General features: G+C 39.9%; 2 protein-coding genes across 2 annotated transcripts in view; both read right to left on the reverse strand.

The window, feature by feature from the left end:
* Positions 1–2,055: 2,055 nt before the first annotated feature.
* On the reverse strand, positions 2,056–6,911 carry fam98b (family with sequence similarity 98 member B). The gene is made up of 8 exons (XM_038272615.1): positions 6,696–6,911; positions 6,381–6,529; positions 5,318–5,446; positions 5,069–5,244; positions 3,994–4,074; positions 3,808–3,924; positions 3,562–3,729; positions 2,056–3,463 (listed from the first exon to the last, which is right to left on the reverse strand). The coding sequence occupies exons 1-8, from the start codon at positions 6,731–6,733 to the stop codon at positions 3,197–3,199; spliced, it is 1,125 nt and encodes a 374-aa protein (XP_038128543.1). The 5' UTR covers positions 6,734–6,911; the 3' UTR covers positions 2,056–3,196.
* A 1,186-nt stretch (positions 6,912–8,097) lies between these two features.
* The window catches only part of spred1 (sprouty related EVH1 domain containing 1), a 49,300-nt gene continuing 44,733 nt past the window's right edge, over positions 8,098–12,664 (reverse strand). Inside the window, exon 6 of the mRNA XM_038272604.1 lies at positions 8,098–12,623. Within this exon, the coding sequence (XP_038128532.1) occupies positions 11,955–12,623 (669 nt within the window). The 3' untranslated portion in view covers positions 8,098–11,954. The remainder of the gene's footprint in view (positions 12,624–12,664) is intronic.

Raw genomic sequence — 12,664 nt, forward strand, 5'->3', positions numbered from 1 at the left:
CTGCTGGACAGCTTTCAAGTCAGCAGTCTTTGGCATGACTGTAGGTCATTACAAACATTCTTGTAATTAAAAACAAAACCCAAGTGGTTTAGGTGATATAACTTTTGGATCAAACTGAAACTTTCTTAGCTGTAATCAAAAATCACTTCAAATATATCACGGTGGAATTAATCTGTATGAGTTTCATTTTTTGATTTGAAATTTTTGGGGTTGGGTTTCACTGTAAGGATGTACTGTTGCACAAAGGAGGGACTTCTCTGCTGTCTGTTGGTTAGTTTTAAGCTAAGGTTGTTTCCCAAAGTTATTTTCATAAAAAAACAAAACATCTAATGCATCTGAAAAGTTCAACAAACGGACTGGTCTTTGTGCAACACTGGATGAAAGCAGATTGAAAAATATAGAAGAGGGATGGGGGGGGATATTTATTTTTTTAAAAGTCTGGTTTTTGGGTTTAAAGCGATTTTTTTTTTTTTTTGTATTTAAAGACTTACCGTTGATTTGTGTTGCTGTAACTGAAATAAACGATATTCTTTCTAAGCTGTAATGTTTTAAGTGCCTCTACAGTGGGCACCGCAGAGCGTGTCGGCTTCAGAAAGTGATGGACGTGCTTCTAATTAAGTGTAATTTATTGAAGTGATAAAGTTTTTGTAAAGGCGATTTGAATGAAATTGGTGATTTATTTTTCTTGTTCCTGTAAAAATCAGCCTGTGCAGCGGCCTGTCTGTTTCCAGCACAGACGACAAAGGACTCCTCCCACATTACGCTGACTGCTAATGATAGCAAAAAGAAATCAGCATTTTGGCTGCACAGAAACAATGTTAATAGCTCTACTTTTTTTTTTCCCTTTAATGATGGTGCCAACTTGTTCAGACGGCTTGGTTGATGTTGACAAGTATTTTTAAGACGTGAAGAAAAACACAGATTGATTTTCTCAACCTAAAAACGTTTCTCCATGTACAGGTGTAAATCTTGAATATTGTAAAAATGTTTATTAACTGAATGTTACTGAGGAAAGCATTAAAAAAAAGATTTTTGTATTTAGCCATTTTTTTTCAGCCTTATTTTATGCGGTTGTAATAATGCATTGAAGAATCATTAATAAAAGAGGCCTTTATTAATTTAAATCCACTATGAGGGTTCCTATTACAACATGTAGGCCTACTTTTTGTAGCATCTTCACAATAATACAAATTCATAAAGCAGTCGTGAAAAAAAAAAAAAAATTCCCTTAATGCACAGCTTTTAAGCTTTAGATGTAAAACTAATGGTTCTTACAGGTTTCAGTCTAATTCATCTATGACATATCAGCAGTGACTGTATTTACAGTCCAGGTCAGAAGTTTGCATTCTCATGTTTTTTAGGCTTTTGATTACTTATTTAATAAAAAAAAGAAATGCACTTTTTCCTCCCATAAATTACCAAATTAAAATGAACCACATGCTTTTTGTCACTACTGCCTTGTAGAAACAATTCCTAGATGTGTAGTCCCAAAAGTTGAATGTGATTTTAATTAAAAAATCAAAATGTCCTGTCAGGAAGACTACTAAGTTAGTTAAAACCATCTACCAAGGCCCAAGTCTGCCATCTAGTGGAAGAAACTGCAACAACTAGTGAGGAATATTTATAATAAACACAAAGCTCAGCTGAAGTTTCTAGAGATGGACAACCTCTTGAAGAAACACCAGACATCAGGAGACTTTTTTTTCTGGTTGACAATGACAAAATATGTTTGGAGGGGTCAAAGTGAGGTTTACCAGCCCCAACTTTCAAGCACTGCTGCATCATGCTGCAAAAATACAGGTTTGGTTCATTACACAAATAAGATTTTCTTAAACCTCTACTTTAGCTTAAACCAACTATTACCCAACTAATTAAATGCATATCATTTTCAGATTTTTTTTGTTTTGATCCAGAGATACAGTTGGCTAACATTAAGCTTTAGAGGAGTCCAGAATGCAAAGCGGCTGAAAATGTGTTGCTATGTGTTAAATCTGATGATCGAGTCTACCAATAGGGGGGTTATATGTTCAAACAAAGTTACAGCAGAAGCTGAAGTTGATGTTCATAAAAACTTTAAGGGTGGAATTTAATTGCCAAGATGTATAAACAAATAATAAAGGGGGTGTAAAAACATATTCATGGCCTGTATGGAACTACGGGACAGAGAAAATCTGCAGTAATTTCAAACTTCTACAACTAATTATGATAAGTTTTTTTTTATTTTTTTTTATATAGATTGTGGTTCATGTGCATCTTTAAAAGCCTAACCCTATATAAATCTTAGGTTATGATGAGTTTCTGCATCCTTTTAACCAGCACTACTGATTATGCTTCTATAACACCTCAGGCTCTCACAGTTTAAATCGTCAAATTGTTTTCCTTTAAAGTAAAACAATTAACATCTTAGTCTTGCAGCATGAAAGAGGACAAAAGTGTATCTCTAAAGCACCAAGTCACTAAACTTTTAACCTGCTGCTGTTAAAAGTCAACCTTCCACACTGTTTCTCATCAGGAATCTCGTAACGACCACAGATTTGTCCTTAAAGCATAAATAAAAAGCTAATAAAAAACACTCCGGTTTGAAAAAAATGAAACCATAAAATCAAGGCGAAGGGAAGGTTTCCTCATCTGCCATCAGAGGAGAGTTTTCCTCCAGTGGATAAAAATTGAGCTCAGCTCATATTGAACTGATAGGCTGTGTCCGAACATTCGCCCTAATCACTATATAGGAAACTATATAGTGTTACGCCATTTTAGATAAGTGTCCGAAAGTCTAGTGGATGAAAAAGAAGTGGATTCAAAATTTACCACAATGCACCTTGAAAAGCAGTGATCATCCTTTGTCACTAGACGAGCAGATTTATCCTGGATTGCTTTGCGAGGAGCGCTTTCCTCGCAAAGCATTATGGGGTTTGTTGTCACAGCAGAAACAACAACATGCAGGGAGGAGGAGTCACGTGAACAACGAGGAGCAAAAAGCAGCGATCATCTGTCCAAACGGTCAGTTAGCTGAGTTCCCTATAATGTCCACTATATAGTCTATATAGTGATGGAGGGATGTAGGGGTTAGAACCGACGTTCGGACACAGCCATAGTGTCCAAACCTCTAGTCCAAAATTGAGTCCATCTAGTCTGAAAATTAATGTTTCTATACATAATCTTGTGTAGAAAACTACATGAGGCTTGACTGCACAGGTTAATACTGGTATCGTCCTCTCTTCCCTCCATGTCCTCCATAATCTCCATGTCTGTTTTGTCCTCCTTGGTTCCATCCGCCTCCCTTCCAACCTCCACCGCCTCCTCTGCCTCCTTGACCCCAGCTGCCTCCTCCTCGCCCTCCTCCACCACTGTGCCCTCCCCTTCCTCCTCCATCTTGCCTCTTCTGCCAAGGGGGCATCTCTGGTGGCGGGGGTTCTATCTCAGAGGGGCGTCCACCTCGGTCCGGTACTCTTCCCATCAACACCTGTGAAAACAACAGAAACAATGATCGTCTCCGAAAGCAGGATATTCAAGTTAAAGCCTTATTTGTTATATGTGGAAGTGCTAATCAGTTTCCTTCACCTTGTTGACAGCACAAACAGTCTTCTCCCGGCTAGAACCGCTGCTGGTCTTCACCACGTTGCAGATGTCCTCCCTGGCAGCCAGAAGCTCAGCCATGTCCACTGAGGGCTGAGGCTGCAGAGCGTGCCTCTTGGGCTGGTAGGCTCTGGCCATGCTGTCCACCTTCACCTGGATAAACAAAAGCTCAATTTGAAGCAAAGGTTGTGTTTTCCGCTCTTTGGTTTGGAAACAAGTTTGACAACTTGCCTTGGCTCTGTCCGACCAGCCGAAGGACTGGACAGTGACGTCCAGCCGCTTGATGAGCATCCGGCGGCGGCATTCGTACTCCGACGACAGAACCTTGTTGATGTCATGTAGCTTCTCCTACGGAGATACTTCAGTGAAAATTGAGCTCTTCTGGAATGTCAAGCTCACAGAAACACGTTTCCTCACCCACTGGTCACTGCTGAGAGCCTTCTTCAGCACTGGCTTTCCAACGGAGCCATTAGGAAGATCTTGAAGCAAATTTTCCACCTGAGATAACCATTTTGAAACATTCAGCATACGCAGCAAAAAAAAAAAACAAACAGCATTTTTATTCTTAAAAAGAAGCAGCTCCTAAACTTCCACATGAATATTTTGTGTCTTAAGGAGGAAAACCTTCTATAGATGAAAAGGTTCTTAAAAAGTCATTCAGGCTCTGAAGCAACAGAACAACAAGTCATATAAAAAAGCTAAAATTAGCCTGTTTTATGTTCAGCTAAATGGAAAAACTAAAGCTTAGAAAAAAAAAAGAAGAAGCTTTGTCAATAAAAGATAAAATGGGATGTTTTTTGTGATGGAGTGTCAAATTGGTATTTATTTTCCTCCACATAATGTGTCCAAGTGCGCGGCTATTAACCTTACACTGCAAGCTGGATTGTTGTGGGATCTGAGTTTTCAGTCTCACAAAAAAATCCATCTTACAGAACTCCTGCTAATACATCCATCTCATAGCAACCAGCGAGTTGGACCAAGGACATGCCAGCAGTGTTTTTATGGGCGGGGCTAGTGGGATTGATGACTGTCAGAAGGGCCTCGCCATGGCATTACAAACATGGCTGTGCTGGAGGACTCGCCTGCCGATACACAATTGACTCGTTTTTAGTAAAATAGCGACAATTTCTCATTTCGAAAATGGAGTAAGGAGAAGCACTATGTGCATTTGAGGATGGGAAACGTCCATTTCACTGCTACGATTGGCTGAAAGCGTATTATAGAAGGCGGGTACTAGCTGGCATGTTATCCAATCAGCTTAAAGTATTGCACTAAACCTCCCTCAATTTCACAGACAGTGAATGGCAGCCATCCCAGATTGATAAAACTCGCTTCTTCACACATCGATCCGGCTACTGCCAGGTTAGGTGGCTACTGGTGCAAATGCTTAACGGCTAAAAGAAATACAAATATAAGCCAAATGAAAGAAAAACAGCCCATAACACCAGGCAAGTCCTGAGCACCCTCATATTAACCATCTGACTGGCCTCACCTTGTTTTGTAGTTGAGAAAAAACCTCTGCTACCCCTTTTCCTGCAGGCTCCAGTAGCTTCAGTGTTTTGCAGATTGCTGAAAGCTCCTGCTGACCCAGACTCTCAACCTGGTGATTATCACAGCCTCGCCCGCCGCTCACAATTATAGCCGCCTGAAGGTCAGAGCTCAAAAACACTAAAGAAAAGCAGACACCCGTTTTATTTGCATTGTTCACTCACGGGGTGCATCAAAGAAGGTGGCTACTTACAGATAATTTTCAGATGGTCTTTTGTAGTCAGCGTGCTTCCCCGGAGAACACCAGAAACCGCTCCTTCAAAGGGACACTGCAGCTCCTTCAGCAAACCACTCATCTCCACCCGCAGGCTGTCCAAGTCATCTGAAGAGTCGGAAGGTTTAAAAAATTGTAAACTCATTAAAAATACTTTAAAAAGTTAATTCACATGCCTTTTACATTTGATCATGTTACGACAACAAACATATACATTTATTATTGCAGGAATCTATTTGATCGACCAACATGCAGTAGCATACAGCTTTAGGGGAAATCTGGATCACCATCTCCTAAAACTAACCCATAAATAAAACTGTAAAAAGTCTCAGTACATATGTGTTCTCGCACCTTTGAGTTAATTTTTTGATTAATCAAGTTTGGCTTGAATCCCATCCTATCTGAGTGTGTCTCTACTAGCTTTGCATATCTACAGGTGGACATTTTCCTACATTCCTTAGCAAAACACTTTCATTAGAGTGACTGAAGTGCTTGCAAACAGCGATTTTGAAATATTGGTTATCTGGATTTTGTTCTCAAAACCATGATGCTGCCACCACCATGTTTTACCAAGCAGTGGAAATGTTATGCATGTAGACTACAAAGTGTATTCATCATTAGAATGAGTCAAAATTGGTCAAATGGACATTAGAGTAAAGGGTTATAAAAACAGCTGCGACACTTTCAGACTGTTGGATTCTTCTGAGCAATGATAATTAATTTTTAAATTAAACTTTCTTGATCTCACATTGGAGAAATTTACTTTTGCATTTAACTCATCCCCTTGGGGAGCAGTGGGCTGCCATCGTGGGGCGCCCAGGGAGCAGTGTGGGGTGAAGGGTCTTGCTCAGAGACCCGAAGTGACAGTCTGTGGGAGTGGGGCTCTAGAACCTCAGGATTCCAAGCGCATAACCACTAGGCCTCCACCCCCCCATAAACTACTCATAAACCCCCATAAACTGCTTTGGTGAGTTAATCTGTGCATGTCACTGTGGGTCCAAAACCTTTTTTTTAAGTTTGTTTTTAGGTTTATATAGTTTACCTGCTCCAGATGTAATGCTTTCCTCCAGACCACACAGGAGCTTCAGTCTAGATGTCAACCACCGACAGAGGTCCACATAATCCCGTGAGGAAAGGCCTCCCTCTGCGGCTCCAACCAGCGCCTTCTCCTCCAGCAGAGGACCGTCATAACTGCCAGACAACCGTCAGGAATAAAACACAGACACATGTCAGACTTTTTCAAACGTACACCCCGTAGCCCGTTACTTCAGCCGCGCTTAGTGCAAACAGTACCACCGACTGAGTGTCCGACCTGAGCCGACCACTTACCCTACGTGCTAACAGGGGTTTCACTTACCCGAGCTGCTCCAATGAGTCCAAGATGTCACACTCCATCTCTAATCTGTCGCTTTACTAAAACATGGCGAAGTTAGGGGCGCCTGTTTGTGAACATCAACACGATTCGAAGCCATTCATTTCCACCATAACGTCGTGCACACGATACGTTCCGTAAGCTTCATGTGGCGGAGTGAAACAAGGACGGTAGAAAAGGTTCCGCCACCAGGATTCTTCTTCTTGTCTTGTTTTGCTGCCTTTAATGGCGGATGGCAAACAACTTTTCGGTGTGCATTACCGCCATCAACTGGTGAGGAGTGTGGATCAGAATGCCCCTGTTCATAAAGATACGTGTATTTTTTTTCTTTTTTATCTATATACCGGTATCTATAATATAACTTTACAATACTAAATCCTCCTAATTATTCCTGTTAATATTAAACATCTAAATAAATATTGATACTTTTTTTTTTTTACTTTTTCTGCAGAATATCTATCAAATCAAATCAAATTTCTTCTTATTTAGATCTCTAACCAAATTCTTTCTTCATACTTCTTACATCACTACATGTTCTACTGTTTCGTCTTGATTATTATGTGTCTATATGACCATTTTAAACAAAATGACAACTTCCACAACTAGAACAAAATGAATGTCTAGAAATTAATTTCAGATCTCCAAATTCCTAATATTACTGGTCAGCATTTGTATTATTTTAATCATGAAAAAATATTTCACAGATATACATACATTTTCAATCATGTATAAATGTCAGAACGGACACTTAAAATGTGTAAAAAAATTCTAGATGTATAAAACTTAATTTTTACTAGTATAATTTTTTCTTTCTAAAATTCAGTTTCTGCTACAAAAATGCCATTTAAAAATAAATTATTGAAGATAGGTCTAGGAGTGTGATTATGATCAGGAAAAATCTTATTTTAGTGATCTACAAATGGAACAACAGGGAGGAGTGCCGTTAATAAATGTAAAAACTTCATATAACTGTATGCATTAACTCGAGCAACAATCTTGTACTTCGCCACCTTCCTCTCCTTTTTAGCTGTAGTGCTGTTTCTCTGTCTTTTAAACACATTCTCCTTTTTTATTTTTTTGCATTTCTGCATTAAAATGGGGTGAAATAGGCACTTCCTGTTGCCTGTTGTCATGGTGGCTCGTCAAATTGGGGCTCCACTAATAATGGCTTTTCATACTTGTTGCACACGCGTTTAACTCTGAGTGGACCTAGTTAAAATATATTGAACTAATTGATAGCAGCCATTGTGAAACTGAACACTCAGATTCCCAACCTTTGGCTAGATTTATTTAGAGTTGCGGATTTGAATCTGGATTTGTTAAACCTGCTTCATGAAACGGACCCCAGGTCAGAACACAAACATATGCAATAAAAAGTACAAAAAGATTAAAATTCACCATTTTATTATGATAATGTTATTTGATATGTCAAATTACAAGTGTATGATGTAACATAAAAACAGTTACAAACATATGTATGCATATTTACATTATATATTTATGAAAAGTAACAAGCTACATCTGTATAAAGAAAATACAACTATGACATGAGTTATTGGTTCTCTAAATTATACATCAGATACTTGGTATTCTCAAACCATGATAATACCTAGACATGTAGAAACCAATTAAACCCGGGATGAGTGATGTTAAATCGTAAGATGGTAACTAAGATGGACGTGAGGCACTTTTTTTTTGAGGTTGTCAGGATGCGAAAGCTGATGGCACAAGGAAACTCAAAGGAAACACAAATGTTTGGGAAAAATGCAGAAAGAGAAAGGAAAAAAAAAAAAAAAACAGGCAGTGTTTTACAGAATCGTTAAGAGTAGTACCATTTATACTGCAAGTTTAAAAAAAACAAAAAAAACACAAATGTCTTCCACTATTTAGAACTAATCACAAATGTTACACCAAGCGCTGTAAAGAAAAGAAAAAAAAAAGCTTACACATTATCAGTGCACCAAAGCATCGGAGAATCGAAAACAAAACCACCCCACTGCTGTGAAAAGCAATCTTTTTTTTCTTTAAACAATACACTGAAGAGAAAACGAGTTTATATAGCTTCTTTCTTTCTTCTTTCTTTTTAAAAAACTACACAATGTCAAGAATGTACACCTGGATGCATTCCCAAAGATATGCACAATTTCCAAGATCGAAAGAGGATAAAAGACTAGCAGCAAAGTGGTTAAAACTGAAGGCTTATACACCGCAGTTAAAAAAAATAATTAAAATTAATATATATATATATAAATATATATTAAAAGCGGACAGACACATGTTGCATATATATATATATATATATATATATTACAGTACAGGACATGAAGTTGCACTGCGCTGGTTAATGCAGAATGAGGAAAGGTTATTTCAGCATTCTCTACACTCTTTGTATAAATGAAAAAAAAGTCCTTTTTTTTAAATAAATTTATTTTGCTTCTCAGCCAGCAAGTTTTAATCAGGTGCATCAAACCTCCGTAATGCATGGCGACCAAATTACGATGGGGGCGGGGGGGGAATAATGACAAGCAACCAATCGTTTGGTTAACACACCAACCTCCTCTGCACACAAACACCACACAACCAGGAACCTGAGCACACACATACACACACACACGGACGCACATATACAGGTGATACTCACACTCCCCACACAGAGCAATCAGACATAGAACAAAAATAAAAAAAACACGGCTGTTTATGCTGTTGGAGAGTTAATCTTAACAGTCGTTCATAGCTGATTCCTCTGTCAACGCAATAAAATTAGTGATTGTATCCAGCAGCTTATACGAATATTTATATATTTATAAAGCAAACTTCAAAAACAAGTGGACCCCCACTACTGTACCATGTTAGCATTAGCCTTCTTTCTATCGTACAAAACTAGAGAGGGACTCTATTAGAAGTTCAATAGTCATATCCATCACAAAGCCCTCTACTTTTTAATGTGAAATAATACTAAAAGGTGATCTATGTACAGACTGCTGTCAGTAGAAGCTACAGTATAGGCTGACAGCAACCATAAATACAACTCTATCTTTAAAAAATTCCAAAATAAAACAAGGGATTATTGTCAGTCCTTAAATATAGTGTTAAGTATTTACACGTGTTTAGTTTGGAACCAGGAGAATGTAGCTTTTAAGGGTCCCCTGGTTCCGTCCCGTCTCTGACTCAAGTCTGCTGAGAGGACAGCGTGTTCCCCTCCACAATGTTTGCATAGAAAGAAAAGGGACCATTGGTTGGCTTGGAAACGGGGAGAGTCAGGTTTTGGACCAGCAGCATCTTTAGCTGCAGCTGGATGTATCAAACCCTGTTTTCGGATTAAGAATATTAGCGTTAGTGAGAAATTTAAAATCAAGGAGACATAAACATCCAAGCTGTTTTAACCCATTCAATTCTTCCCATTCTGGATGGAAAACAAGGTTCCGTTGTCATAAGGCGCTACCCAAGAGCACCCCATAGGAATATTTTAATAGCTACATGCTTCCTTTTCTGGTCTGGGTCATCTGTAGTCTGTAAGGCTGCAGCCAGCTTGATCAAAAAGGCCAAGGGAATGAAAAAACAAAACAAAAACAACCTGATTCTGTCCACCTATAACCAAATCTACCTAATAGCACATCCTAAATGAACTCGTATGCAGCTTTATTTGTTTATTTGTGTAGAAACAAAAAACTGTACTGTAGTTTTTTTTTTTCAAATAAGGCAAAGATACTTTTTTCCCTTTAAGGCGAAAATTAGGAATTCACATAAATGAGTATTTATAACCGTATTATTACAGTCAGTTATTTAAGCAGAATAGGAATCACTTTTTAAATAATATAACCAGATTATTATAGTTTGTTTTGTTTCCTTGTTAATGGATAAAAAAAGTTTTCTAGATTGTGGACAGAAGCAGGAAACGGCCTCCAGCTGCTCTCATTTCTACTGTGGAACTGAGATGGTGTCTGTTCCATCCCTTTCTCATTTCTTAGTTTGCTTTTGAACTCGAGCAGACAAACGTGCTTTACACTCAAAGGCAAGACAGACAGAAGAACAAAAATAGATTGAACGGACAAACAAAAATGTGGAGCTGGTGCTGCAACCAAATGTTTGGAGAGCGGTGCTTTAAGGAGGGCTTCGCCCAGTCCGATCCGAGTGCTTAACTAACATGTTGCCTAAATCTAACATCTAATAAAAATATCCTCAGTTTAAGTGCCTCATAATTGAATGAAGGAGCGCTGACTCCTTTTATTCACCAAAGTCAAAACTTGCTGGTTGAGCAACATTTCAACCTTTAATTTAAATCTAATGTGAGCAGGAAGAGAAGATGCGAAAATAAAACAAAAAACAAATCTTTACAGCTGTAAATACAAGAGGTAAAACATGTATCTGGAGTAGATTCTAACTGGATGGCTGGGAAAGAAAAAGCTGTTTAAGGGACCTAAACATGGTAGATTGGTACCATTTCACCCTTTCACATCGTGGAAACAATCGTTCGAATACGGAATGCAATCATATCTTATAAATAATCTCAGGTCAGGACACCTCGTACCAAAACACAATGAAAGCTTTGACTGATTTGTGGCCGTAAAACACTGAAAAGTTACACCTAAACATGGACATGCCACAAGATTTTCTCACCTTTACTTTTAGGGGATAAATACTATTTAGTGCATTTTTTTTTCTTTTTTTTGCTGGCTAGTAATTACATTGTCTTTAAATCCTTGAACCATGAAGGAAAGGCCACTGTTACCCGACTGCAAATCCACAAAAAGCAACAACACATCCCTTTTAGCATACTGAAAACAGCAAGTACGTCTTATTTTGTCCTCCACGTAAAACAGTTGAAGTTGTTGCCATCTGTACAAAATTCATTTTTCTCCTTCATAGTTACATGTTGTGGCCCGACTGTCAATTTATGTTGTGAATATGAAAGAGCTGTGTGTGTGTATTAACATCAAAGTCTGTTAATCATGAGGTCTTCTCCTTCTCTCTGCCTCAGCTTTAAGCTCCTGTACCCAACTTGTTGCTCAGAACTCCCACAAAGCATCATGGTTTATCCTCCACCGCTGCTTGTCGGCGACAAACACTAACTGAAAACTCCAAAAGCCCTCAGAGCTTGGGGGGGTGGGGTCAACAATGCATCGCCCCCTTCTGAGAGAGGAATGAAAAAAGGATGCCGGCTAGTAATTTTCCACTTGTATCCACTGCCTTTTTTAAGCTAGTTTGGAGGGTGTCCCAGAGTCTGTTGCAGAGGCGGGGGTAGGCTCACCCGGCGGCCTTGTGCTTCCCCCCGCAGCAGTGGCAGGCCTCGCCGCAGTGGTGGCAGGCGCGCAGAGGCAGGTAGCAGCACATGCAGGGCGCAATGAAGGAGAGCGCCAACAAGGCCAGCCAGCGCAGGCAGAACTGCTCGTCGGACGTGTCACATGAGCAGGGGTCTGAGAAGTCCCCTTCTGAGTCGGACATGCAGTGGTACAGCATGCTCTCGGCGCACAGCATGCAGCTGACTTTGTATATGCACTGCTTGATTGGGTCCGGGGCGTCCTGACACTGCCCCCGCCAGTTGTCCTCGTGGTTGAACATCTCTCGACAGTAGATGCAGCGCGAGCGCTCGCCGTCCTCTCGTCGCCGGCGGCCCTTTGGCTTGGTGAGGGGCGACGGCTGAGTCTTAATTGCAGAGTCTTTGCCCAGCCCCAAGCCAAGACCTGTTCCGATGCCCATGCCGGGGCCAGAGAGGCAGTCACTGCCAGGGCCGTCGAAAAAATACTCGCACTTCTTGTGAACAGAGGTGGGGAAGTCCATGTCGTCCCGATCGGCATCATGTGGGCTCATGAAAGGGTGGCGGTAGTCCTCATAGCCTCTGATGAGAACATCCTTACGTGGGTTGATGCGGACAACCTTCTCTTCGTCCACCTGGAAACTGACCCGACGAGGCGACTATCAGGAAACAAGCAGGAGGGAGATAAGGCAGAGTTAGC

This window comes from Cyprinodon tularosa, unplaced genomic scaffold (assembly GCF_016077235.1).
Source record: "Cyprinodon tularosa strain WSP-4 unplaced genomic scaffold, ASM1607723v1 ctg120, whole genome shotgun sequence".
Lineage (NCBI taxonomy): Eukaryota > Metazoa > Chordata > Actinopteri > Cyprinodontiformes > Cyprinodontidae > Cyprinodon > Cyprinodon tularosa.

What these genes read in the sequence shown, in the direction of transcription:
- fam98b (XM_038272615.1), bottom strand. Translation starts at nt 6,733, where the DNA reads ATGGAGTGTGACATCTTGGACTCATTGGAGCAGCTCGG. An exon ending in GACTCATTGGAGCAGCTCGG is followed by an intron (nt 6,530 to 6,695) that starts GTAAGTGAAACC and finishes GTTGTCTGGCAG; the next exon opens with TTATGACGGTCCTCTGCTGG. An exon ending in AGACCATCTGAAAATTATCT is followed by an intron (nt 5,245 to 5,317) that starts GTAAGTAGCCAC and finishes GCTTTTCTTTAG; the next exon opens with TGTTTTTGAGCTCTGACCTT.